Genomic DNA, 25,091 nt, shown 5'->3' with positions numbered 1-25,091 from the left:
GGCTCCAGTCGCTCTGCCTCCCTGCCCCCCCCCCCCCGACTCCCACCCCACAGTTCCACCACCCCTGAGGCTGCTACCCCCGAGTGCTTCCCCAGACCCAGCCAGGAGTTGTGGACTATGTCCGAATGTGTGTGTATGTGAGTGTGTGTGTGCATGAGCCTGTGTTAAATGGATGCTGCAATTACTCTCCCCATAAATTTTTATAGCTGAGGAAATAGGCCGTTGGCCATGTGGTTCCTTGGTTGTATCAGGAAAGGGGGGGGGTTCTCCATTTTAGAAGGAGAACATATTAAAGGTGAAGGGGGTACGTAATTTACAAAATGCAGAGAATCCAAAATGCACAGTTTTTGTTGTTGATGAGGTTTGGCCTTTTTTTGGGGGGGGGGAAGGTGGTGGCTATTTAACGACCCCATACATCGACAAGCTTGAGTGTATGTGCACGCGCGCGTCAGTGCGCGCGCCCGAGGTTTGTTTAAAAATCATAATGGAGAGTAAGCTCAGATTGAACTATACCAAACTTGTTCCTGTGTGGCTTACATTTATGTGTATTTCTTTTCTTCCACCCCCCAGTGAATCCTAATTACACCGGAGGGGAGCCCAAGCGGTCCAGAACAGCCTACACAAGGCAGCAAGTCCTAGAACTGGAAAAGGAATTCCATTTTAACAGGTATCTGACGAGGCGTCGTCGGATCGAAATAGCCCACACTCTCTGTCTCTCTGAACGCCAGATCAAGATCTGGTTTCAGAATCGTAGGATGAAATGGAAAAAAGACCACAAGCTGCCCAACACGAAGGGCAGGTCTTCCTCGGCCGCTTCGAACCAGCATTTACAGCCCGTGTCCAAGGACCATCACACTGACTTGACGACTTTATAGAGGAGGTGAAATCTCCCCCCACCCCCAACCCTATCCAATCTCTCTCATCCCTTCCCCCAATTTCATCCTTTGCTTCTGAACTGTGCTGTGTGTAGAACTGACATGATCCAAACACAACCTGCATGGAGCAGGCAAAGCCTCCCCAGGCTGTCAGCTTGCTTTAAGGTGCTTGTGCTGTACAAAGCGGACTCGCTGAGGGTACTTCAGACTTCCTTGGCATTCTTCATACTAGCACAACCCCCAAACTCTCCAGGCAGGAAGTGAAAAGTTTAGGGAAAATTATAGAGAGATATATAATTATATATGTGTGTGTGAATGTATGTATATATAATTATATATCGAAGGAGCTACTGAGTATAAAAATCTGACGAGTCATTAAACACAAATGAAAATTTCATCTTTTCGGTTTTCAATTTTAAAGTGAAGGTTTGATTCTATGCCAGTATCAGTCTTGATATTCTGTCTACCCTCATCCCCCACCTCATGCAGTTTCGGGTTTATAGAATGTAGGAGAGTTCAGGGCAGAGGGCTGTCTAGCTGGTTACAGGATTTGTGAACTTCTTGGGTCTTCTATCTTGTGGCTGTGTGATTAAAGCCCCCCCCTCATATTCAGAAACCCCCAAAGAAATACCTAGGAAAGAAGTGGAAACGGGTTATTTTATTTTCAGATTGTGTTTACATATTTATTTATTTGTCGATTAGAGGAGCGCACACATATTAACACGCGTTAAGCCAAAAATCCTAATCAGGGGGAGCTGAAGCTCAAGGCTCCCTCTTATGGAAAATCATAGAGAAGATAGTATGGCTTAGATTTCTCAACTTTGCCAGACATTTAGGACTCTCTTCCTCCCCACCCCCCCCCCCATGTCCACCGCCCNCTAGCTGGTTACAGGATTTGTGAACTTCTTGGGTCTTCTATCTTGTGGCTGTGTGATTAAAGCCCCCCCCTCATATTCAGAAACCCCCAAAGAAATACCTAGGAAAGAAGTGGAAACGGGTTATTTTATTTTCAGATTGTGTTTACATATTTATTTATTTGTCGATTAGAGGAGCGCACACATATTAACACGCGTTAAGCCAAAAATCCTAATCAGGGGGAGCTGAAGCTCAAGGCTCCCTCTTATGGAAAATCATAGAGAAGATAGTATGGCTTAGATTTCTCAACTTTGCCAGACATTTAGGACTCTCTTCCTCCCCACCCCCCCCCCATGTCCACCGCCCCCCCCCCCAGTATGGGAGAAATACCCTAACATTTTTATAAAGAGAGGGAGAGAGAGAGAGAGAGAGAGAGAGAGAGAGAGAGAGAGAGAGAGAGAGAGTGAGAGAGAGAGAGAGAGAGAAAGAGAAAACATATCGACCCAAAGTCAATTTCTTTAAAATGTGTTTGGACTGCACAACTGGTTCTTCGCTCTGCTCACAACCACTTCTGTGGGATTTTTAAAAAGGGAAGAGGAGCAAATGGTCAAACATTTTTATTGTGGGGAAACCAAACAAAACAGCTCCAGTCTTCGGTGCCATTGTAGAGATCCTCTTACCTTCCAACTCGATTCCCAATGCACAATTCACCTTGCACACCAGTCTGCTTAGCAAAGTATTGTTTTACCAGAAATCTGGAAAACATATTGGGGCTGGGGGTGGGTTGGGGGAATGCTGTCCAAATAAATAAGCAAGAAGGCAAGCAAATTGAATCAAATGGTCAAGAATAGAAGGAAGTTAGTTCCAGGCGGGGAGAAAATGTCTTTTTGCTAAATAGAAGTAAATCTTTTATGTCCTAGTCTTGGGTGACCTAATGCACCTTTTAAAGTTTTCAAGTTGTCTGTCTCCCTTTGAGTTCCGCGGGAAAGTAACATAAAAAATATTCAAACCATGGGAAGAGGATTCATTGGCATTTTTCTTATACTTCTCTGCCAAGAGAGGTTTGTGGATTTATTATTTTTTAAGCGTGTTTGTGTGTGTGTGTGTGTGTGTGTGTGTGTGTGTGTGTGTGTGTGTTAAACTCTAACACTTTAAGTGGGAAAATGGAAAAGTTCTTCCTGGGCTGGTCAGAAACCAGGCTTTTTATGTTTTTTAACCCTCCCCCATGGGTTCCTAAAATTCAATCGCCAAATAAAATTATTTGAGCTATCACAGAATTAAAAGGAAGGAGAAGGTGGGGAGGAGAGACTAGGGTGAGAGATCCTCGGAATTGTGTTATTTCTTCAGACATTTTGGAAGGCTCTAAAGGTAATCTTAAAATAGATGGAAATATGCTTGCCTCTCAGTACGGTTCATGCCCAAAGCTGGGAGCAGGTATTAATTAATTTAAGCTCTTTGGCTGAAATTAGGCTCCTCTAAAGTTTTTTTTTCCAAGACTTGGTCTTTTGTATTAAATCCTGGAGACAACTCTTTGTTCCTCCTTGGGGTGAGCCTGATTCTCAGACTTGCACATGGCAATACTTGAATATCTACATGTCGTGATATTAAAGATGGATATTCCTGCATTATTCGCATCATTGTTTCTATGACAAAAAGCACAGAGTTCATACATAGTAAAGACGTCTTTTTTCTGACGCCTTCACGTTGAGAAGCTGAAAAGGTATTTTACTGAAGTTCGGCTAAATTACAGAAACAGGTTCATCCAGAGGACAAATTTTCTATTCGATTAGCTGTATTTCAGCCGGGAGGACTGACCTCTAAACCCTTAACCTTTTGGACTCTAACTACCCTTCTCTCTCTCTCTCTCTCTCTCTCTCTCTCTCTCTCTCTCTCTCTCTCTCTCTCTTTTTCTTCTCTCTCTCTCTCTCTCCTTTTTCTGTCATGGAGACCATTTGGATGCAGCATTTGTAAAGGTTTTTCCTTAGGCAAATTGGGTATTGCTCTCACTATCCTCTGAAATCCACATCCCTGAATATATTGAGGCTTTTTCATGAAATGTCTATTTTGCATGACATCCAGCTACATAGAACTCCCCCCCCCCCTCGGAAGTTCAGGTTACTTAGCCCCAGCTTTCGACCAAATGTCACAATTGCTTAACTTAACTCTCCCTTGCTCTGGCTGAGAAAGCACACAAGTATGTTTTCTTGGAAAAAAGCCAACACTCCTTCTCTTACTTAGGGCTAATACTCTGGAAAGTAACTTAATCAAGGAAGCAACCCCTTTGTTTATGTCTTAACTTTCCTTGTATGGCTCAAGTGATGGGCTTTTGAAATGTTAATATATACTGGATGGATGTGAGGGCAGACCAACTCTTAAATTCATCTTGGGATCAAGGGTCCATTTGGGCTTGCTGGAAGAGGGCCACACTAGGCCAGTGGCCTAAGGAAACTCTCTGTGGTTCCAGCCAAAGGGAGCGACAGGAGAGTTTCCATCTGTGTTCCTGCTGAAAGGGAAGCTAGACAAAAATGAGCTCCATGGCCCATTTGCTATTATTTTTTTCCATTTTGTTCCAGAAAATATGAGCCAGAAGTGTTTGTTTTGTTTATTTTTTTTAACTCTGGTGGGGGTGGCTCTGTGACTGAAGGTGGAAGAGAAATGTTTTCTTGAAGAGACTGCTCCTCAGACATCCCACTTTGTAATATTGCAGCCTTTTGTTATGACATCGTCAAGCAACACATCTGTTCACATGAGATGCTTTTATAGAATCTACCAATGGTTTTGCTGCCACTGATTAAAGTATTATTTATACTAATTGTTGCCTGTAGTTTTGATGTAATTTGTTCATATATATTTGAAATAATAAAAGGTGTAGAGAAACCTATTCTGTTTGTTGCCTTGACAGAAGCAGTCTTTATAAGTCTTGAAAGAGCTAAATCTCATCGTTTGTTTGTTTGTTTGCTTGTTTGCATACTTTTTAATTTACCTGCTATTTCCCAAGATGATACAATAAGAGGGGCAGGGGAGATAAACTAGGTTTACTTAAGTTTTGCTTTTTTTTTTTTTTTTTTTAAATAGAGGTCTAAAGTACACCTTTAAAAAGTCCCTTCCTCACCTTCCACCCTGACACCCCTCCTCACCAAATTACTTTTCAGCAATTTGACAAATCAAGTTGATTGAACTATTGTGGTTGGGGGAAAGCTCTAGGTTAGAATAAGTCTACCGGGGAATTGTCTATTATTTTCTTTTGGGAACAATAATCGACAATTTCATGCTAAAGGACTGGTTTCCAGGTTGACTTCCTACCTGATTACAATAAGGAAAGCACTCCTCTCCACCCTCACCTTCCTCCTGAACCTTGGATCCCCACAGAGCAGTGATTCAGAGGTGGATGGTGAGATCAAGCTGTTAATTGACAACCAGAAGAAGAGACTAGATTTTGTCTAAAAAAAACGAAAAGAACAAAACAAATAGCCCCACCAGTAGCAGGCTTGGTTGTACTAGTTACTTTAAGCAGAAGATGTTTGAATAAAAATCTTGGGATCTTTAAACTTTTTTGGGGACTGCCCAGTCCAGCCCTCTGCCCCTCCCTTCTCCCCTGTGATAGCGGTTCCATAGACAACAATAAACACGCCTTGCTATAAAAAGTGACGGGCACTATTTTTATCGGGGATATTTTTCATATTTGACTTGCCTTTCCTTGAAGAGTAGCCAAGGCAGGAGTCCAAAAATAGATGGGGCTTGCTTGAGACACGAAGTGAACACAATGCATTAAAATAAGACATGTGTGTTTAATATATGGAAGGGCTCGCCAGAGACGCGTGTACATGTGTATTTATAAGTGCACAGACATAAGTTTAAATATTCAGACACATTTTATGATTATACTTTGACCGTCTTCTGTTTAATGGCTCCTCCTGTTACTACCAATACATCAATAAAATTCTGTATATTATATCACCACTAGTCGTTAAGGAAAGAATGGGGAAGAAAAGCAGAGTCAACAGCAAACACCACTCACTGTACAGTACAGTAAGCCAGGACCTTCCCAGGCAGAGCCCTTCCACACAGCCTCCAACGGCCATGTTTGTCAGCCCTTTCCCCTGAACTGGGCGATCGTAGGGATCACCAGCAGCCTAGGGAGGGCCATTCATAACGGGGAGAATTTTCAAAGTGCAAGGAAGATGATAAGAATAGATTTCTACAAGTCCCGACCACGTGATTTGCGAAATAATTAATTCAGCACGTCCCTTAAGAAACACGGACTCGTCATTAATCTGCCAAGCAAAGGACTCTATCAGACTTGAAAACTGAAGAGATCCCAAGAATATAATATACAAAGGGAGGGAGCGGACTCTTTCTCTGCACACCTAACCCTCTGTAGCAGGCGAGAAAGAGCAGCTCGGTAGGTAAACATTTTACTACTTTTATTTCTTCGGATTTAAATCCTTAATGAACTTAGCTGTCAGGGGGGTTGACAAATAGTTCCCTTGGCTTCCTGATTTGGAACCGTACGACAGTGAGAAGTTGTTAGAGGCTTATATAGTGACCTTTGATTCAGAAAAGCTTTGCACTTATGAAAAATTGCTCACAGCGGCCAGAGGCTCTGTATGTGTGCATGTGTGTGTACCCGCACGTTTTGCTTGGCGATAGTAAGAGTTGTAAAGAAAATGGCAAGGCTGTGGAGTTTGCATGTGTGCTGAAATGGGGCTTAGATTTACTGGTTGCTTATGTGTAACTGGGAACAATGCTCGCTGTCAGGGCATCTGCTGCCTATTCTTAAACCGGTGAGAAAAGGCCCCGGACCTCTTTTCAAGCGAGGGTCGTAAATTTTTCTTTGCGTCATAATAGAAGGCTATAAAATCGAGTTGAAATTTTACCCAAGGCAGGTTTTAACCAACAGATAATGATTTCCGAGTTGCTTCAACCTCCCCCCCCCCCCCCCAATCTAGGCACTACTGCTACTCTCACTAAGGCTAGGCATCTTTTTGCTCTTCTTTCTGTCTCTTCCTCTTAATTTTTCCAGAATGGGGTAAAGAAAATAAAGCGAAGGAGAAAACGTCTTTCTTTCGTCCTGAAGATCTGGCTATCTCTGGGAAATAGAAAGTCCATTTGGGGGAAGCATGAAATGACAAGAGGGGAAAAAGAGACACCCCAAAAAATGAGATTTTTGTCCTCTCTACAAATAATTTTAACTTTTATTTTTTAAAATAATCTTCTTTTGGGAGGCAATGCTTCCCTCCCTGGGCCCGGTGTTTCACCTCCACCCCCCACCCCCCTTTCACTCATCCCCTTTTCTTCTTAAACCGTTCAAATGGTGGCTGGAAGAGAAGCAACTTCTCGATCCAGCAAAGCTAAGGTTTTGCTCTGCGAAGTTCTCGTCTGTGCTTTGGAATTCCCTTTAATTCAGCCTTCACTGGAGTCTTGTTTCAGATACCTCCCTGGGAGTTTTTATGACTTCCGTGGGTTGTTGGTGTTTTCCTTTTTTCTTTCTTTCTTTTAATACGTGTGTTGGTGGATTATTTTTTTCTGGTAGGACGGAGACAAAGTTTTCCCCGTTATGAATTATACATTCAAACAACAACACATTAATTCAATTATTCAAACATGACAAATGTTTATGTGCTTTGCTGGTGACTCAGGCACAGATTCGGTCCTTCTCTGGAGCTGCTTGGGTATTTTTTCTCAATGAGGATTTACTTCCCTCTACTCCTCCACCCCTACCCCTCCCCTTAACCACCCGACTTTCCTTTTTAGGTTCAGAGGGGAAAATATTGCAAAATGCCCGGTTGGATTCCAGGCACCCTACCCCCCCCCCCCCATCCCACCACTCTCCCAAGAACGGGGCTGCTCGGGCACCGGGCTCGGGATATTTTATCAGTTTGACAATTGCCCGGGTTGTTGTGATAAATCATCGTAAGTAATTCCTGAAAGGGTGCGAGGCTGTTGGGGGCCGGGCGAGGACTGTAAATCTTTCCGTTTTATTGCTCTATGAACATATGCTCCGATTGAAGAAGTCTTAGATCCTTTCCTTGAGACAAATTCCCTGCAAAGCTGCCCTCCCTTTCCGACTAGGGATTAACACTTGCTCCCCGGCTGCTCCTGCTCCTCTCCAGAAAGACTTGGGGAAAGTGAGAAGATGGCTTTGGACCCATCTACAAGGTCTAGAAAGAAAGCCCACGGAGAAAACTCACTTGAGGCAAGGTTCATCAAGTTAAACAAAAGAAGAGAGGCTGCTTGATTTTTTTTTCCTTCCCCCCCTCCCCACAATGGCATGGTACGGCGGGTTCTGGTTGTTGACTACTTCTCTATTTCCACATAGTAAGAAACTGTTTTTCCCAATGGGGAAAAAATATGCAGAAGGAAGGAAATTCGTGCGCCTTTTCCACTTTGTCTCATTTACGGATTATGTATGCATGTGCAAAGTACACACTTACCCCGAGAAGAGAAGACTTTTCATTGAAATATAGATATCAGATTTGAAATTTATTAGCACTTGCAAGAAAGAGGTGGACTGAGGCAGCACATGTTTGGATATCTTTGTCTACAATAAATAAAGCCAGTGTATAGTGGACGTGTATAAAATGAATTGTAAAATATGCCGTATACATGTCTCTGTATAGGTGATTAGGTGAATAAGCACACAGATTCGTGTATGACTGCCAAAGGCTGGCAGAAAATGATACACCACAGAAAGTCAACCCCTCCCTCCCCCCCAGTATTTATATTTCAAAGGCAGAGTCCACAACACCTTTTTCAGTGGGTGGTTTAAAACCACCCTTTTTCCTCCTCAAAAGAGAGAGCAAATCGTGGGAAGAAAAAAAACAAACAAACAAGCCAACAAGAACAATCGGCTAACAATTATTTACACGGAACCTATTATCCTTCCATAATTGGACCCGATCTTTTTATAACTGACTTGCAAAGTCATAGAAAGCAATGTAATTTAGATAAATGTTACAATTCACTTCTAGTTGGGAAGGTAAGGCCATATATTACTGTCAGGCCTTGGGCTGGAGCTCGGAAAGGGACCTGCGGACAGACACCAACCATTGCCCCTGGCTCTAGGGGCTTCAGCTACAGGCAAATCCGAAACAAAGGAGATGAAGATATTCGGGGAGAAGGCTGGGAAGTTCAGAATCTCTGTAGATAAACAGTACACATTAGTCACACGTACGCACCCCCAGGGAACGAAATGTCTTAGCCCCACATTGGGCGTTTCTTGAGGGCTCTTCAGTCTCTGCTACACCAGGAACTCTCCCCTGAACATGGGTGAAATGAGAAAGAGAGGAGGAAAGAGAAGAAAAGAGAGAGCACTTGGGAGGGTGTTTCTAAGAGACATTTCAATCTAGGCACTCTTGGGGTTGCTTCTGGGTGCAGATCCGTCTCCCCTTTCCCCCCACTCCTACCGTCTCAGGATTAAACCTCTCTTCTCTTCTCCCCAACCCACCAGTGGTGGATTAATCATTTATTTGATCAGCAAGGTCTGGCAAAACTGCCATTCAAATTAATTAATACCCTATGTGTTTGTTTTACCCACAAGGAAGAGAGAGGGAAAGAAGCGCGGTAGTAAACACAATGCAAGCTATCGGAATGGCTGGGGGTCTGTGTCGCAGGCGAGCTGGCTTGGGGCAAGCTCTGTAAGGCTCCGCTCTGTTTGGCCCCTTTCAATTTCTCCGCGAAGAGACAGTCTTGCAAACGCTGGAAACCACTAGGCCTGTTTGGCCCAAGGGACCTGGAACTGAGTGGCCAGAGAAAGAAGGCTCTCTCCCTCTACCCCACGCTAGCTGGTTCCTGCCCCTCAAAAGGGAGCCGGGGCCATTCGGAAAGTTGCAAGGTGTTTAAGGTGCTCTCCTCTAACTCCTCTCCCCCCACCCCCACCCCGGGGATTGGAGCCAGGCGGGGTGCTTGCGCTCCCACCACCTCCTGAGACCCTCCTCCTTCTACCAAGCCCACCCCAGCCCCCCAGCCATGCCCGTGCTCCGGGGATGGACAACGTGAAAGTTTCAGCTTCAATCAGAACAATCTGCTCTCGGGATCACGTGAACAAATATGCTTCGCGTTTTAAGGCAGCGCTTGTATTTTCCGATCGTGAGGGGGTTTCTGGGGCTCGCTCCAAATTCATAGAGGGCCACGTTCTGAAATCAAAACAAACCCAGACTGGGGGTTAGGGGAGAGGGGGTGGGGGATAGAGAAGCACCCGAGGCAGCCTCAGCGCTGGAGGGCTGCGGATGGCACTGGGAAAGGGGTTTGAATCCCACATTGCGAACTCCATCCTTCCTGCCTTTATTGGTCGTTGAACCTCAGCCTGGTTCCATTCTATCGGGAATACTGTCTGCATGGGTATATGGAAATGTCTGTAAAGCCGCAAGATCAGGTTTAGGACAGTATTGTCTGCAGACAAAGGGTGAAGGATATATTCTCACAACTGCAGGCGCACTTATTGAGACTGAGGAGACCAGGTTTATGATAAATTGAGACCCAGGTAAGCAATTGCATGACAAACAAATGGAAACCTTTGAGCACAGGGCCGCACGCCGCCGCCTTTAGCGAGATACTAAATATGATTTATTTTGTGTAATCTGTGATCTTGATTATTGCCAATTTGTTAGCCAGCCCGCATAGACCTATATACACTTATACATATACATCGAGGACGATGATTAATCGTAATGAGATGCACTTTGTGGGGAAGCTCCCCGGGTTCCCAAAGGTTAGGAGAAGACATTCGCCTCCTTCTTAGGCTGGCTGGTGGGGTGGCGGGTTTGGAGGGGAGGGGAATGAATTTAGGGGAGGGGTTGGGGAAAGCCGACGGAAGGGCTTTGGGGGTCAATCTGTAGTTCTGAGAAGAGGCTGAAAATGAACTAAATAAAAAAAAAAAGAAACTTTTTCTTAGGCTGTCACTGACAAAGTAAGATGGAATGTCATATTAATTCCTTGTCTTGGGCTGTTGGGCAGGGTGCAAGAGGGTTGATTTATATGTATTTAAAATAAACTCAGTGGCAATGTTGCCTCTGTGCATTGTTCTTTAAACCTCCCCACATGCATGGATTGGACTTTCCTTTTTCTCAGATGTTGGATTAATATCTCTTTTTTATATGAAATTGCTAGCAAAACCTCTCTTCTCCACCCCTCCCCCAACAGGTTCAAAACCATCAAATAATATAAGCCAAGGAGTGTTTTTAATTTTTTCTTCCAGCAGTTTCACTGGTGACTACCATCTTGACAAAAGATTTTAGGTAATTCTGGCTCTTTCCCTCCTCCCACCATTTCACTGCTTCGGCAAAGTAACTAGACTAAGTACAAAATCATATATTTCTTTTCACCACTCTCCCAGCCTTTGTCTACTTGAAGACCCTTCCTTTGGTTTCATCTTCAGAGAAGAACCCTGAAACCATTTTGGGGGCTTCTCCTCTGGGGTCTATTCTGTGGGTGGGTGGGGTAGCTAAGGAGGACCCACTTTGGCTGAGAAGGCTATTTAAGATCCAATTCTTGGTGGAGGAGGGAGCTCTTCTTTCTTCCTTCTGAATTAGAAGTGTCTCCAGCAAAAGCAGGGGTGATGGGGGGGGGGAAGGGGAGACTGGCCGGGACTCCAAGGGGGTGAAAGAGTTTTTCAGGTGATACCCTTCTAGGTACGTCCCCTCCAGCCCTTCGCAGCAATCAGAGGAGACAACAAAGTTGTTTTGTCAATTGCATGTGCCTAGCTCGATCAGAACTTAAAGGCGCTGGACATTTTTCTTAGCTCTATGCCTCGGAGCTGTGAGGCTGCCAAGTTAGTCAGCTGAATCCAATTACCGCCACCAGCATTTCATTTGGCCCCATAGAAGCAGTCACTTATAACTTCACCGAAAATTTCAATAATGCCAGGTTCGGGTCCATGCCTGAGTAATCCTAAAGATTTTCTAGGGGAGGGTGGGATTGAGACCTGGAGGAGGGGGTTTAGGGTTTGGGGATGGGAGTTGTCTCCTGACAACTTTGAGTTTGAGCTTCCATATCTTGTTCCTGGAAAGGATGCTACAGTCGGATGGCCCACAGCCAGTGCTGGGAGCATTTGATCTTTTGAGATCACCAAGTTGGGATCTTCCTCGTCGGTGGGTGGGCCAGAGGAAAGATGGTGGAGAGGAAGAGGTTGAGGTGCTGGGTGCCTGAAGTCTAGACTGGCCATTTTTGCTAGCTTTACCCTTCCCCTTCCCCAAGACTAAGCTAGATCAGCTACTGCTGAGAGCCCAGAGGTGGGCCACGGGGATCCCAAGTCGATAACTAATTAAAGACAAAATGAAAACTTACCTAGTTAATCAACCGTTGATTTGGGGGGGGGGATGAAAAAGAAAGAAGGATTTGAGTTTTGTTTTTTTTTTTTTTTTAAAGAAAAAATTTGAGCGGTGTACTGGGATCTCTTGCGGCTGGGATGGGGAGAGAGTTGACGGCCTTTCAACTTTCAATATCTTCTTCTAGGAAGGCTCCTAGTCCTAATGAACCCCATTTCAAAAAAAAAAAAAGAAAGAAAGAAAGAAAAAGAAAAATAATAAAGCACTTAAAGTTGACGTCTGCCCACGTGAATGCTTTATTTAAGGCGTTATTGGGACAGGCCCAGGACCCAGGACCTGGGGAAGGTTGGCGCCTTAGGCGCCTAGCTCCTCTTTCTCTCTCAAACTCCCGTTTGTTCTTCCTGCGATCCCAGCCCCAAGTCAAGTAATTCGGTGAAGACAGGCTGCGTCCTACTGGCCCTGGTTAGGGACCTAGAGGAATTGGTGGCAAAGTTGGGAGCCCCGTGGTATTGGGATCTCTTGGAGGCGCTTCCGTTGGGTGTTCATTAAGGGGTGAGTTATTGCTATGTGAGCCAAAGGTCATTTCAAAGGCTTACGGTTGCGAGATCTTGTCTTTATAATGGCCGGGATGCTTTGTGTGGGTTTTTTTTCCCTGGCTTGGTTAATGTTTTCGAAGTACTGAGTCAACAAATTAGAAAATCGAGGTGCTAGAGGGGGGGAATTTTGATCCCTCCTCTCACTTCGTTTTATCAGATTCCCTTCAACCCTTCAAGCTCGAGGTTTCGATGGGCGGTTAGGGTCGGGGAAGTCTGCTAGTAGGGTTCGTGTGTTTGTGAGAGATTCTAATTTCTTAGGGTGTTTCCCGCCAAACTGAAGCCTAGGAGTTGAGTGGATGTGGGCAGAAGTGTCGAGGCTTTGTTTATTAAGATAGACCTAAGATAGCCACCTCTATACATCATGTAAGAATCCCGAGTAATGGCGTCTGGGGTCTTGCTAGTAAATTTTTCTCTCGCTGGCTCCTCAAGGGAGTGATGGAGGGCATCGGAGAGCTCAGCAGTTGTTTTATCTTTTGGTCCAGGGTAGACAGCAGCCACTTTCCATCTTTGCCCGCCTCCTCCAGTTATGGGTCCCCAACTCTGCCCATTCCCCACCTCAAAGTTCCCTTCTAAGCGCCTCTATTCTTTCACACTTCTGCTCCCAGAGGTTAGCATAGACTCTCAAAGAGCTCCTTTCTTCGCGGAGGACTATGGTTAGATCTAGGCCTCTAGGAAAGTTATGCATCTATTCCTGCAGTCTGGTTTGAGGTGAAGGGGATGGGAAGAAAAGAGCGAGTGCCATTTTATTCCTCTGTACCCCAATTTGGGAGGCGATGGAACCTCAGGCTTTTTATTCTCAGAACTTCCAGAATCCTTCTGTTTATGCCCTGGATTTTCATTGTCTGAACAAATCTACAAGACCATTGTAAAGTTTACCCTCCTGTCCTTCCCTCCAGCCAAGGTACTCTGTGGGAAAGGTTTTAGTTTTGTTCACCACCAAATCAAACCAATTCTCCTCTCCATTCACAGAAAGTATCTCTCTGAATTAAGGCTAGAACGTTGTGCACGACATACATTGATTATGAAGCTCTTAAAGGGAGAAAAAGGCTCTCAACACATTTGTATGTTAAATGCGCAGCAGAGACAGCTTCCGCTGAGAGTTTTCCATTCTGTTCCAGATCTTCCTTCACGGATTATCAAGAGAAACCTGAAGACCCTACAAAAAGAGTTAAAGAAAAAACTCAAGGGGAAAAAACGTAATTGTGGTGAGTGTTTTCTTTAATTCCACATATTTTCCACATACTCTGCCACTCAGGGATGTTACACCAGAATTCCTAGATCACAGACCTAAAACAAAAGAGAAACTTTGAAGTTTATTATCTCGATGTGAACTGCAGCATTATTCCATGATAATCAATCACCGATCTTAAAATTTATTGCTACTTAATGGGGTTAGTTCTAGTTCCTTAAATGCACGTTATATTATGGTATTGAGTTATCTGATATAAATAAGAGAGATTTAAAAACCGCTAACCCAGGAACTGCCGTTCTTATAAGAACCACAGGATAGAGTGGGAGAATTTGAAAAAATCTGAAAATGCTGTCTTATAAAAATTAACCTTTACTAGCTGAATCTGGAAGGAGAAAGGTTGAAGACCTAGAAGCGGTAGAGAACTCTAACAAGGAGGGGGGAGGGAAGTAACCTCCCATGAGAAGGGCATGTATAGCCACACACATGATCCATGGAATATATATGTTCAAGAAAAGAAATATGCATAGTAGACCCCCTAATCCCTGTTTATCAAAAGCAGAGGGTGAGCAGCCTATGGTCTTTAGATTATTTAAAGAGAAACAGAAGGAACCAATATGCCACCCCTACTTCGCTCTAGACCTACATGGAATATATAACAAGAACGTAATTTACTAACAATGGCGGCTCTTGCCAAATCCCATCGATTGTCTCCCCCCTCCTCTACATCCCAGCCCCCCTTCCAACTGCACCACAAATAAGAATCCGCGTCTCGAAGTTCCTCGGGGTGGGGCGGGGTGCAGGGCTAGGGTAGTGTCCGTTAGGTGCCCTGAACTTTTTTCTGCTCCAAAGTGCCCCGTAGAAAAAAAGTACTCTTCTTTCTTGGAGAGAAATGAAGGCCCAACAACGGCCTCTGGGCCCTGAGAGGATGTGGTCTCAGTTCTGGCGGAGGAGAGCTAAGGGGGACCGAGCGGACCACTTTATATAGATCTCCCCTTCCTGCTGGCCAAGCTGGGAAAAGTGCGGCGTCGGGAATTCTTTTGCTGGTCTCCCTCCTACGCGGAGGCCGTTTTACACTTCTGAAAAGTGCGAGAGGGCTTGGGAAGTGTTTTCCTTTTCATTCCTTACTGAAGCGTTTACTGCCCGTCGCACTAGCAGTCATAAATTTTGTTACAAGGCGCAATGACAGGTGCATTGATATGCACCGCGAGAGCTCCGGCTGCTTAATAACCCCATCCACTGGCCGCTCTGACTGCCTTTTATTTATTCGGTATCATATTAGGTATTGATCCCCAACAGAATTAAGTGTAGTGAGCAAGTATTAGTACCGAGCTGCTTCATATGAATATGTTTGGACGTCGGATCGAACGCAATTGGGAGGCCGGGAACTTGTCAAGAGAGAAGTTTGTTGTATTCTTACACGTGGGTGCGTGGGGGTGGGTGGGTGACTGTTTGGCGCCACTTTCCTGCTTCCTCTCTAGTCTTCGGTTTGACTTCCAAAAGGGCTGGAGCAGGTTAGGCGCTTCCCTGGAAACAGAGAGAAAGGATACACCGCCAGTTTCTGGGTTGGAGGACTTCTTTGCTCCGGACTGAGTATCCTGGAGTCAGATACTAGACGGGTGGGTCACTAGCTTTATTGGCTGCAACATATGGCAAAGGTTCATTCGGCTTTAGCTTCCAACCCTTTTTCTAGGGTCATGCTCCTGGGCTGGGACTGCAGTCTGCTTGCAGAAACTCAGCTTTTCTTTGCCTCCCCCATATATGGTCTAACCCCCAGGCATTTTTGTGCTGAGCCCAAATGTACTAAAGTACCAAAGGGTAAAAAAAAAAAAAAAGCCTTAAAAAAAGGGGGGGGGTCCAAAAGATGAGCCACTGAACAGTTGACCATTGTCCAAGTGATTTATGGCCCATTCCTCCCTTTTAGGTTCAAGCAGAGTTCACAAGGAGTAGGGATTTCTGAAAAGAAATAGGGTTAAAAAAATTCCACAGCAATATTCTCATTTTCTTGTTTTTAAAGAAGTGGCTTCTTTGGAATCGCTATTTTAGCTGATATCTACAAGGCCCTACATGATGAAAAGTGGTGGCCCTGTGCACAATGCTGATGAAAATGTACAATTGGCAGATAATTATGGAATTGCTCACAAAATTCTTTAAGACAATGGAAACCAAGGCACTGAACTTTGAATTTTTGTGTTCTTCCATTCTTCACCAGTGCTAAACTTTTTAGGCCTCTACACATAACACTCCTCTAGAAATATCTTTTGGGTATTTACTATCACAATCTGTGGGTATTATCAATAGATATTACTTTATACTTTCTCCTAAAGTCATGAAATTGTTTAAGCAACTACTTTACTTTGAATGGTGTTCTTGTAGCATGAGCCTAAAGATAAATTATTTCCAAACCTTGTAAAAGGAAAGGGGATCTTTTTTTCCTACACCAGTTATCTAGATAAAATAGCAGTATGAAAAGTTTGAAGTGATCTTGAGTTTTGGGCGCCCAAGAAACACTGCAGTTAATCTTTAGATGAATAAAGTGCTGGGGTTCTAAATAATGGAAAGAAGAATCCTAGGAAAAATCCAAAACTTAGCTAAGGTCCCCTCAAACCTAGCACATTGACTCCTAGGCTAGCCATGAATTATATAACTCTGTATTAGTCATATGATCAAATAAATTAACTGTCATTTTGCAATTAGTTACTTTAATTTTGAGGGCAAGATGTAGACATTAACAAGAAATGCATAGATAAAGGTTCAACTGTTTTAGGTACATGCAAGTAACTGCTGCTTATCATGAGAAAACTGGGGTGTGTTTATCTGCAGAAATGTCAAGAAAGTATTGAGTGAAAATTCACACAAAAAGCATTGTTTTTTCAGTTTCATCTCAAGAGCAGCCAACTAGCCTTCAAAGATTTTTTACTAGCCTATCTTTCACAAGATGGAGAGTAACTCTATTCATGATCTTTATCAAAATCCAATTTTAATACTTCCAACATTTGGATTCAATGAACAATTTTTTATTATTAGACTGGTTTTAGGCTCTTAAAGCAGTGAATTGGCAAAGAAATAAGCAAACTGAGGAAGAACTTTTGGTGTCAATAAATGTCTCAAACATGCTAAGTAATACAACTTGCATAATTATTCAGGTTATCTTAATTGCCCAGATGGAAGCTTAGGGAATGTCTCAAAAAAAGAGAAGAGATCGAAAGATTTAAACTGAGGATTAAGGCAAGGGAGCTGACCTGTGTATTTTCTTTATCATTCAAACAAAAGTTTTGGAACACTATTAGTTATACTTTAACTTCTTAGGAATCTTTCAGAGGGAGTAGAAGATGAGGAAAGAAACCCCTACCAAGAGTCAGGAGTTACAATAGGGGTGGAATTTTCCTTGTTTTTTTTTTTTTTTTTTTTTTTTTTTTTTTTTTGGTGGGGGGAGGATTCTAAATCTGGTTCCATCCATCATGTCATGGGTGGTTCTCTTGTTGAAGAAAGACACAGAAAGAGACAGAAACAGAAGCAGAGACACAGAGACAGGAGAGAGGGAAGGAGAGAGAGAGAGGCAGAGAAACAGGGAAAGAGAGACAAAGAGACACAGAAAAAGAGAGTATGTCCAAGTGAAAGTGGATAATCACAATCCTTTTTAGACTACATCTAGGATGAAATTATAGTTAAAAGCATGTTGAAAATGATCTACTATATATCTATGCTCATCCAAACCACTAATTTTAACATCCAAATCCTCCCTGTTTATTACTATAGAATTTCCATTGAAGGATATAAAGAGGATGTAAAATCTGAAACAAAAGAGGTTTTGGGTGAGGGGGGGAGAGGGAGAGAGAGAGTGGAGATATTAGGTATAATCCTGAGAATATTTTGAAAGCCCTAATACTTTTTTCTCTTGTTTTTCTTCCTTACTAACCTTTGAGGCCTCCCTTTACGTGACTTTACATGACTACCTATTATTGCATGAATGGCTCACTCAGAAATAACTTTCCATAGGAAATCTTGTCATTCTAAGGGTCTGAAAGGGCTTTCCCTTCCTTTATCTAAAAGCAGAAGTACTTCCAATGGAATCTCCACTTTTATTTTTCTACATAGGTTAAGAAATACATAGCTGGAGTGTTTGGAGGAAAGATAAAACACCTTTAAAGGAAAATCCCTTCCAGAGAAGGAAAGAAACAGTCAGGCAAAGAGAAAGAGAGATCCAGAGGCAGAGAGTGAATAGTACATTTCTTGTTTAAGGGGAAAAAAAATCCCTTTTCTCACAAGGGTTTAGACAAGCTGAATTTCACAAGCCCCCAATATAGCACCCCCACCTGCCCCTAACTTCTTTTACAAGTGAATACAAGTAAAATATTGGAAACAGGACTCATCTAGTGTATGTGTGTTTGGGGGGAGAGGGGGGCTCGGTATCTATTCTATATTGACTTATCTGCCAATGACAGTCCCATTGGGCTCTCTTGTCTTCCCCCTCCCCCCTCACAGGTTGCCCCCTGGGCTGGGGCTGAGCTCATCCAAGAAGCCAGTAGGAGCTGGAGGTGGAGGTGAAGGAGACTGTGGCAGTCAATGTTATTTGAGCCGGGTCAACAGGCCCTAGAGATCCCGGAGTGCACGATGCAGAAGACTGCCTACTATGAGAACACGTCCCTCTTTGGGGGTTATGGCTACAGCAAGGCTGCTGACACTTATGGCTATGGGTCCACTCATCAGCCTTACCCACCCCCTGCTGCCCCTGCAGCCCTGGATGCTGACTACACAGGTTCTGCTTGCTCCATCCAGACTTCAGCACCAATCCGTGCTCCAGCCCATAAAGGTGGGGAGCTCAATGGTAGCTGCATGCGGCCAGGTGGTGGGAATGGCCAGGCTGGTGGGGGTGGCAGTCAACCCCCTGGCTTGAACACAGATCAGCAGCCCCCACCACCACCTCCTCCACCTCCCACACTGCCCCCATCTTCACCTACAAATCCTGGTGGCACTACCCCAGCCAAGAAGGCCAAGGGTGGTCCCAATGCTTCGGGCTCTTCCTCTGCCACTATCAGCAAACAGATCTTCCCCTGGATGAAGGAATCCCGGCAGAACTCCAAGCAGAAGAGCAATTGTACCACTTCAGGTAGCCATCCATTTGTGCTTTCCCTTTGGGGTCCCTTGACTTAATCTCCATGCCATCTGAGGATATTCTATCCAACTTAGAATTGGAAGGGATCACCTAAGGTACCTTATTGTCTCATTGGGCTCTTCCATAAAATTCAGAAACCCCCTCTCCAAAGTCTTTGACAGGTATACTTTCACATATAGCATGTGCTCCAAAACTTCTAGTACCTGGAAACTCACTATCTTTTAAGTCCATTCAATTGTTGGGCAGCTCTAATTGCTAGAAAGTTCTCTATGATTTCCGATCATTGTTCCTAATTGTGTCCTCCAGAGTAACAGCAAATTTCTATGCCTCCAAATATTTGAATTGAATCGAGATTGGCAAACATTTATCAACTGAGACCACTTCTGCACACAGTAGGATGCGTGTTGAATTCTTTTATTGAATCCTATCCAATTCCCCAAGTGAATCGGTCCCCATATCATCCAAATCCCATCCAACCCTGTCAAATAGGCCACCATTTAATCAATGGTTTTTTTTTTTTGGGGTCAAAGAAAAAGAGCAGCAGGAGCCTCAGCCATAGATAACCCTGGGACTTCACTCAGGGAAGGAACATTAGAGTGATAGAACTGAAGGAAAGGGCCTCTTCTTCAAGTTAACCCAACAAGTATTTACTGAGCATTAAATTCAAGACACTGTACTAGGTACTGTGAGAGGTGCAAAAAAAAAAAAAAAAAAAAAAAAAAAGTATGAGATCCAGGCAAGAGGGCAGAAGAAAGACATGACATTTTTTAAAGAACAGGAGCACCTCAGGGAATACCTGTTTTGATCTCTACTTAATTCATTGGGCTTCTGTGATACACTGTGTTCTTTGATTTGGCTTTCAAATAAGTGGATAAACCTAATTTTCAGGACCAAGATAGTTAGGGAAGTCACTGAAATCTGATTGGGCATCAGGTTTCTAGTTTTATGGTCACTTTCTGCTCTCTCCCCCTCAACCAACCAAAAACCATTGTTTCATGCCCTCCAGCCTTGAGAAAGGGTTCAAGAGGCACCCAACCACCTATTGCTAAGGAGAAAAGTGATCTTTGGGCATCTTTGTGGGTATTGATACCCTCATTGCTCTCCTTCCATTAGTTCCTTCAGCAGTGGGAATTTTGAATAAGGTTGCTCCCAGAGGAACTACCTCATTTAAAATACTATCCTCTCTCTTTTTCTCCCAAGAAAAAGGGCCCCCTAAAGACTAAGGATAGCTTTCCTAGTTTCCTCTTCTCTGGGTGGAGTTTTCACTGAATCTGCAGATCAATTGAAGTTTGGAATCTAGTTCCCCAGTGCCAGAAACTTTCTTTGTTCAGGATAGCCTCACCTCACAGCACTTGTGAGCACAGCAATATTCAGCATTCAGAAGGCTTACTTGAGGCCCATAGCCAAGGAAGAGCAGGGGTTGGGAGGAATAAGAATGGACTGGCAGTGTGAAGTGTATCTTACCAGTTATTTCTGGTCTATGTTCAAATATCTTGGAGACACGTGGGTCATCCCAGGGTAATGCCCGAGGGTCCAAAATATATTTGGTAATGGTACATTGTGTGTGTGTGTGTGTGTGTGTGTGTGTGTGTGTGTGTGTGTGTGTGTGTGTAGGCTCTCAGAATGGTGAGAGCCTAAAGCCAGGTACTCAATGGTTAGAGGCCTTTGTGGTCCCTCTTCTAATCTCAACCTCTCTTTCTATCCTGTCAGGAAGCCCAGCCTTAAGCAATTGTGACTGTGGGGAGGAAGAGTGGGAGGGGGTTGAAGAAAAAAAAAAAAACATCTCTTATCCTCAGGTGCCACAATCTCTCAAACTTTCCACGTGAGGCTGACTCCCGCCCCCTTTTTGTTTTCTATTTCTCTCCCCTCTTTCCCCTACTCAGGTGAGAGCTGTGAGGACAAGAGCCCTCCGGGCCCGGCGTCTAAACGGGTCCGCACAGCTTATACAAGTGCGCAGCTGGTGGAGTTGGAGAAAGAATTTCACTTCAACCGCTACCTGTGTCGCCCACGCCGGGTGGAGATGGCCAACCTTCTCAACCTCACCGAGCGCCAGATCAAGATCTGGTTTCAGAACCGGCGGATGAAGTACAAGAAGGACCAGAAGGCCAAGGGCATCATGCACTCGCCTGTGGGTCAGTCCCCAGAACGTAGCCCTCCGTTGAGCGGGGCTAACCACGTGGGCTACTCAGGCCAGCTCCCCCCAGTGCCCGGGCTGGGCTACGATGCTCCCTCGCCCCCTTCCTTCGCCAAGTCCCAGCAGAACATGTACGGCCTGGCCGCCTACACGGCGCCTCTCAGCAGTTGCCTCCCACAACAGAAGCGATACCCAGGGCCGGAGTACGAGCACCACCCCATGCAGAACAACGGGAGTTTTGCCAACGCCAACCTGCAGGGCAGCCCAGTCTACGTCGGTGGGAACTTTGTCGACTCCATGCCGGCCTCGGGTCCAGTCTTCAATCTGGGCCACCTCTCCCACCCCTCGTCGGCCAGCGTGGACTACAGCTGCGCCGCCCAGATCCCGGGTAATCACCATCATGGACCGTGTGACCCCCACCCTACCTACACAGATCTCACGTCTCACCATACGTCTCAGGGAAGGATTCAAGAAGCCCCCAAACTGACGCATCTGTAGTGGACTCCGGTCCCGTTGGAAGGCGCTGCAGCGGCGGACTCACGTTTGAATTACCTCACTTTGGTTTGGGTTTGTTGTTTTTCTTTTTAAAACATTTTTTTTTGGTTTGTTTGTGTGCCTGTTTTACCCTCTCCCTTCCCCCTTCCACTCCTTTGACGTTCCCTGGTCCTGTAACTTCAAAGGGCCCACAGTCTAGCAGTGGATGGGTCTCCCTTCCCCTAACCGCTCCTCCTTTGGGGTGACTCTCCATAAATCAACTAAAAGGATCCTCTGTGAGCATGACAGTGCAATATACTGCAAACCAAGGGACTAATAATCTGGTAATGATGTACTGGAAGGTAAGTCTTAGATCAATTAGAATTAGCAGCGCGTCATGCTGAGGGGTTGTAGACCAAGTGTGAGCGATGGGATCTTGCCTGCATCGAAGCTTATTTCAGAGACGTTAATTTATATGATTCCTCAGTAATGTAAGGATTGCATAGGACTAAATGATATGTATTTATTATTTTAAGCGAGTCATTTTGTATCACGGATTATTTATCCTCGTCTTAATGTATTTATGTGTATATTTGTAGAGTTTATTCAGCGTATCTTCGGGAGATCGATTCAGGTCCGCGGTGGCTACGTTTCACCTATTTAGTCTACTTGGTCTGAACCTAGTTGAGAGAGTAGTTTTGAACAGTTGTAACAGTGGCTGGTGTTTGTAGTTTATGTGAGGATTAATTAAGATCGCAAATTGTAATTCATTAACAGAGTGGCACAGAACCGTGGCATTTCGCAAAGGCGGTTTTGCATTTTCTGAACACACACAGCACACACTACACACAGTTTATTAATTTCAAGTTGTCTGGTACCATTTGAACAAATACTTAGAATAAAAAATACGTTTCTCAGTTAGAAGTGTATCTCCTTTAATAATGCAGCCTTGCGAACAGACCACGATGCCATTTTCTTGATGATAAACTGGGACACAAAGCCCTTTTGAAGCTGGCGAGTGCTTGAGGATGGGAACCCAGAGCCCTGACTCCTCCTGGGGGTTACTTGCCTACATTCCAACCATTCGAACCTAGATTGGAAAAAATAAAAAAACAAAAACAAAACAAAACAAAACAAAACAAAACAAAAAAAACCCTAGATGGCAGATAGTAGGAGCCATTTAAATAGTGCTAGTTTCATTAGAGGTTTCCGGAAGGACTCACAATGCAGCTGCCTCTCTCCTTTGTTGTTTCTACCGTCGCCTTTCTACTAGTCAGGAATCGATTTTTTGTAAACTTCATTTCAATTTGGGAGGCTCAAGATTACTTTTGTGCATTAAATAATAATATATTTAAAAAAGGAACTTTGAAAGAAAATCGACAATCAAAGAAAAGACACAAGGCACAGGAAAACAAACAAACAGACCACAACCCACCACCCATAAATCCCGTGGATATGTGCCCAGAAGCTTTTACTTAGATAATGCCGTTCAGGATTCACCACGTTCTCTTTTGTAGTAGCCAGTGGTTCATTTCTAAGGAAACAAACCTTAATTCACAATGTAAAATAATAAAAGTTTCATTAATGGAACCGAAAATCATAAACACCTCGTTTGCTTTTTCCCCTTCTCACCTAGGACGCCAAAGCATTTTGGGTTTGCGAACATTTTGTAAATATCATTGAGTTTCAAAGGCTGGGCCCATTTCAATTGACACCATCTTCTCTAAGGGGCGTTCTTTGAAAACGCCTCCAGATAAGGGTAAATTCTTTAGTATTTCCAGCGAAGTCGTCCTACGTGTCTCTCTATTGGGTCTGACAAATCCTGCAGCTCCTATCTCTAACCCCTGGTGACAAGAGGTGAAACGCTTGTTATGTGGAAATATTTTAACTCCTCATCCTCTGGTCGAACAGCAATCATTTCTCCTTTGATGTTTGTGTTTCGCTGAATAATAATGACTCCAAATAATATTTAGTTTCCTGCTTTCTTTGTGCTGTTTTGAAAATGGCATGTTAGGTTGGAGAATACAAAAGCATCCTTGTTTCATTTGATCCAAACAGGACCTTATATTTCAATATTCATGTTGTAGATGTGTAAAAACAAACCAACAGAATAAACAGCTTCAAATGAACGTATATTTTACCCAATTCAAGGCTTAAAATTGTTTTCTATGGAAATCTGCAGCAGTAGGAAGAATCTATAATTATGTAGAATGAAATCATTTTTTAAAGCATCAGGGCATCATCCAGATAGCACAATGCTTTTCAAGAACTAGACTAACCTTTCTCGACTGGCTAAATACTAAATAGATGAATTGTCAGGTTGTTTAAGCTTTAACTATTTCCCCCATCTCCTCTTCCTCACATAAATAATAATAAAAATACAGAATGCAGAATCGCTATGCGCGCCACGGGGTTTTTCTAGGGTGGTATGTGGACCGCATGAGTATCTGCTGAGTTTCCTGGTATCTGCAAAGACTCAAATATTATCTTCAGCTTAAGGTTTCATGAATTAGACTTAAATAGTGTCTGCCCAGGCTGACATCATTGCTTCCTCTTGCATTTGGTCTGGAAGCAAAATACACGTTTACTAACAGTCTCTCCTTTCCCTCTCTACCCCGGTCATAGGAAATAACACGGGAGAAAGCAGGTTACTGGGTTAGGGCCTGGAGGACTCGTTAGCCCGCCCTGCTCTCCTTCTAGGTAGTGAAGATTGGGATTCCTGCTCCCCTTCCACCACTACCTCCAGCACTCCGCCCCCCTCCCCATTTCAGAGGGCCAGCAAAGCTTGCAAATCTTTCAGTTCCCAGTTCCTGTCATTGGTGTGAGGGATCATGTGATAAGTAAATTCAGTTTCTTCTCGACTTCTCTTACCGAATAGGGTGGGGGCAGTGGCAGTGGAAGAGAAAAGTAGTGGGGCAGTGGAGAATTATGAAAGGGAGTGTTTTCCAAGCCGTGATGTGGCCGTTTGGAGAGTGCCACACAAAAAAAGAGAAGTAGGAATGTATGTATGAGGCACAGAGAATGAGACAGAGATAACGATAGAGACAGATAGCCCGAGACAGGGACACAAACAGATATGAGCAGCAACTTTGGCATATGCTGCGCTACTCTCCACATATCCATTTAAAACTTCATAAATTATAAACTACCTGCTTTGGCCTCCATCATAAATTCAGCTTCTTTAGAGCTTGCAATTAACGTTACGAACCATCATAGCTCAAGCAAAACAAAATGTCCTTCTCAATTTCAAGAGTTTGCAAACCTCTTTTTCGAGTAGTCACCTCCCGAGGTTTGCTCCCCGTCCGGCTCACCTTCTTCCTTCCCCCATCCCAGATTTCCCTATTACCCAACCCCCACACGGAGCCTCAGTTTGCAGCCTAAGCCGGGAAGGTCACAATAGCAGCTCTATCTGCGGAGGCGAAAAGCCTTCTTCCTCGGCTGCCAGTCCGCGGAAGTCAAGAAAGAAGAGGGTGAGGAGGTGGGGGGAGGGGAAGGAAAGGCGAAAGAATCTCGGGGAAAGGGGAATGGGCCTAGGTCGGGAGGCCAGAGACTGCCTGGGAACGCTTCTTTGCATTGATTCGACTGGG

General features: G+C 44.2%; 2 protein-coding genes across 6 annotated transcripts in view; both read left to right on the top strand.

Annotated features, from left to right (window-relative positions):
* The window catches only part of HOXD4 (homeobox D4), a 40,571-nt gene extending 38,838 nt beyond the window's left edge, over positions 1-1,733 (top strand). For all 5 annotated transcript variants that reach the window (XM_044669770.1, XM_044669769.1, XM_044669767.1 and 2 more), the window contains one exon: positions 571-1,733. In XM_044669770.1, coding sequence (XP_044525705.1) covers positions 571-875 — 305 coding nt within the window. In that variant the 3' untranslated portion in view covers positions 876-1,733. The remainder of the gene's footprint in view (positions 1-570) is intronic.
* A 12,021-nt stretch (positions 1,734-13,754) lies between these two features.
* On the top strand, positions 13,755-23,664 carry HOXD3 (homeobox D3). Its single transcript, XM_044669763.1, has 3 exons — positions 13,755-13,796; positions 18,266-18,890; positions 20,780-23,664. Exons 2-3 carry the CDS (start codon positions 18,347-18,349, stop codon positions 21,526-21,528), a joined length of 1,293 nt encoding a protein of 430 aa, XP_044525698.1. The 5' UTR covers positions 13,755-13,796; positions 18,266-18,346; the 3' UTR covers positions 21,529-23,664.
* The last annotated feature ends 1,427 nt before the right edge of the window (positions 23,665-25,091 follow it).

Source organism: Gracilinanus agilis, chromosome 3 (assembly GCF_016433145.1).
Source record: "Gracilinanus agilis isolate LMUSP501 chromosome 3, AgileGrace, whole genome shotgun sequence".
Taxonomy (NCBI): domain Eukaryota; kingdom Metazoa; phylum Chordata; class Mammalia; order Didelphimorphia; family Didelphidae; genus Gracilinanus; species Gracilinanus agilis.
This window is presented reverse-complemented; position numbering and strand designations above follow the sequence as displayed.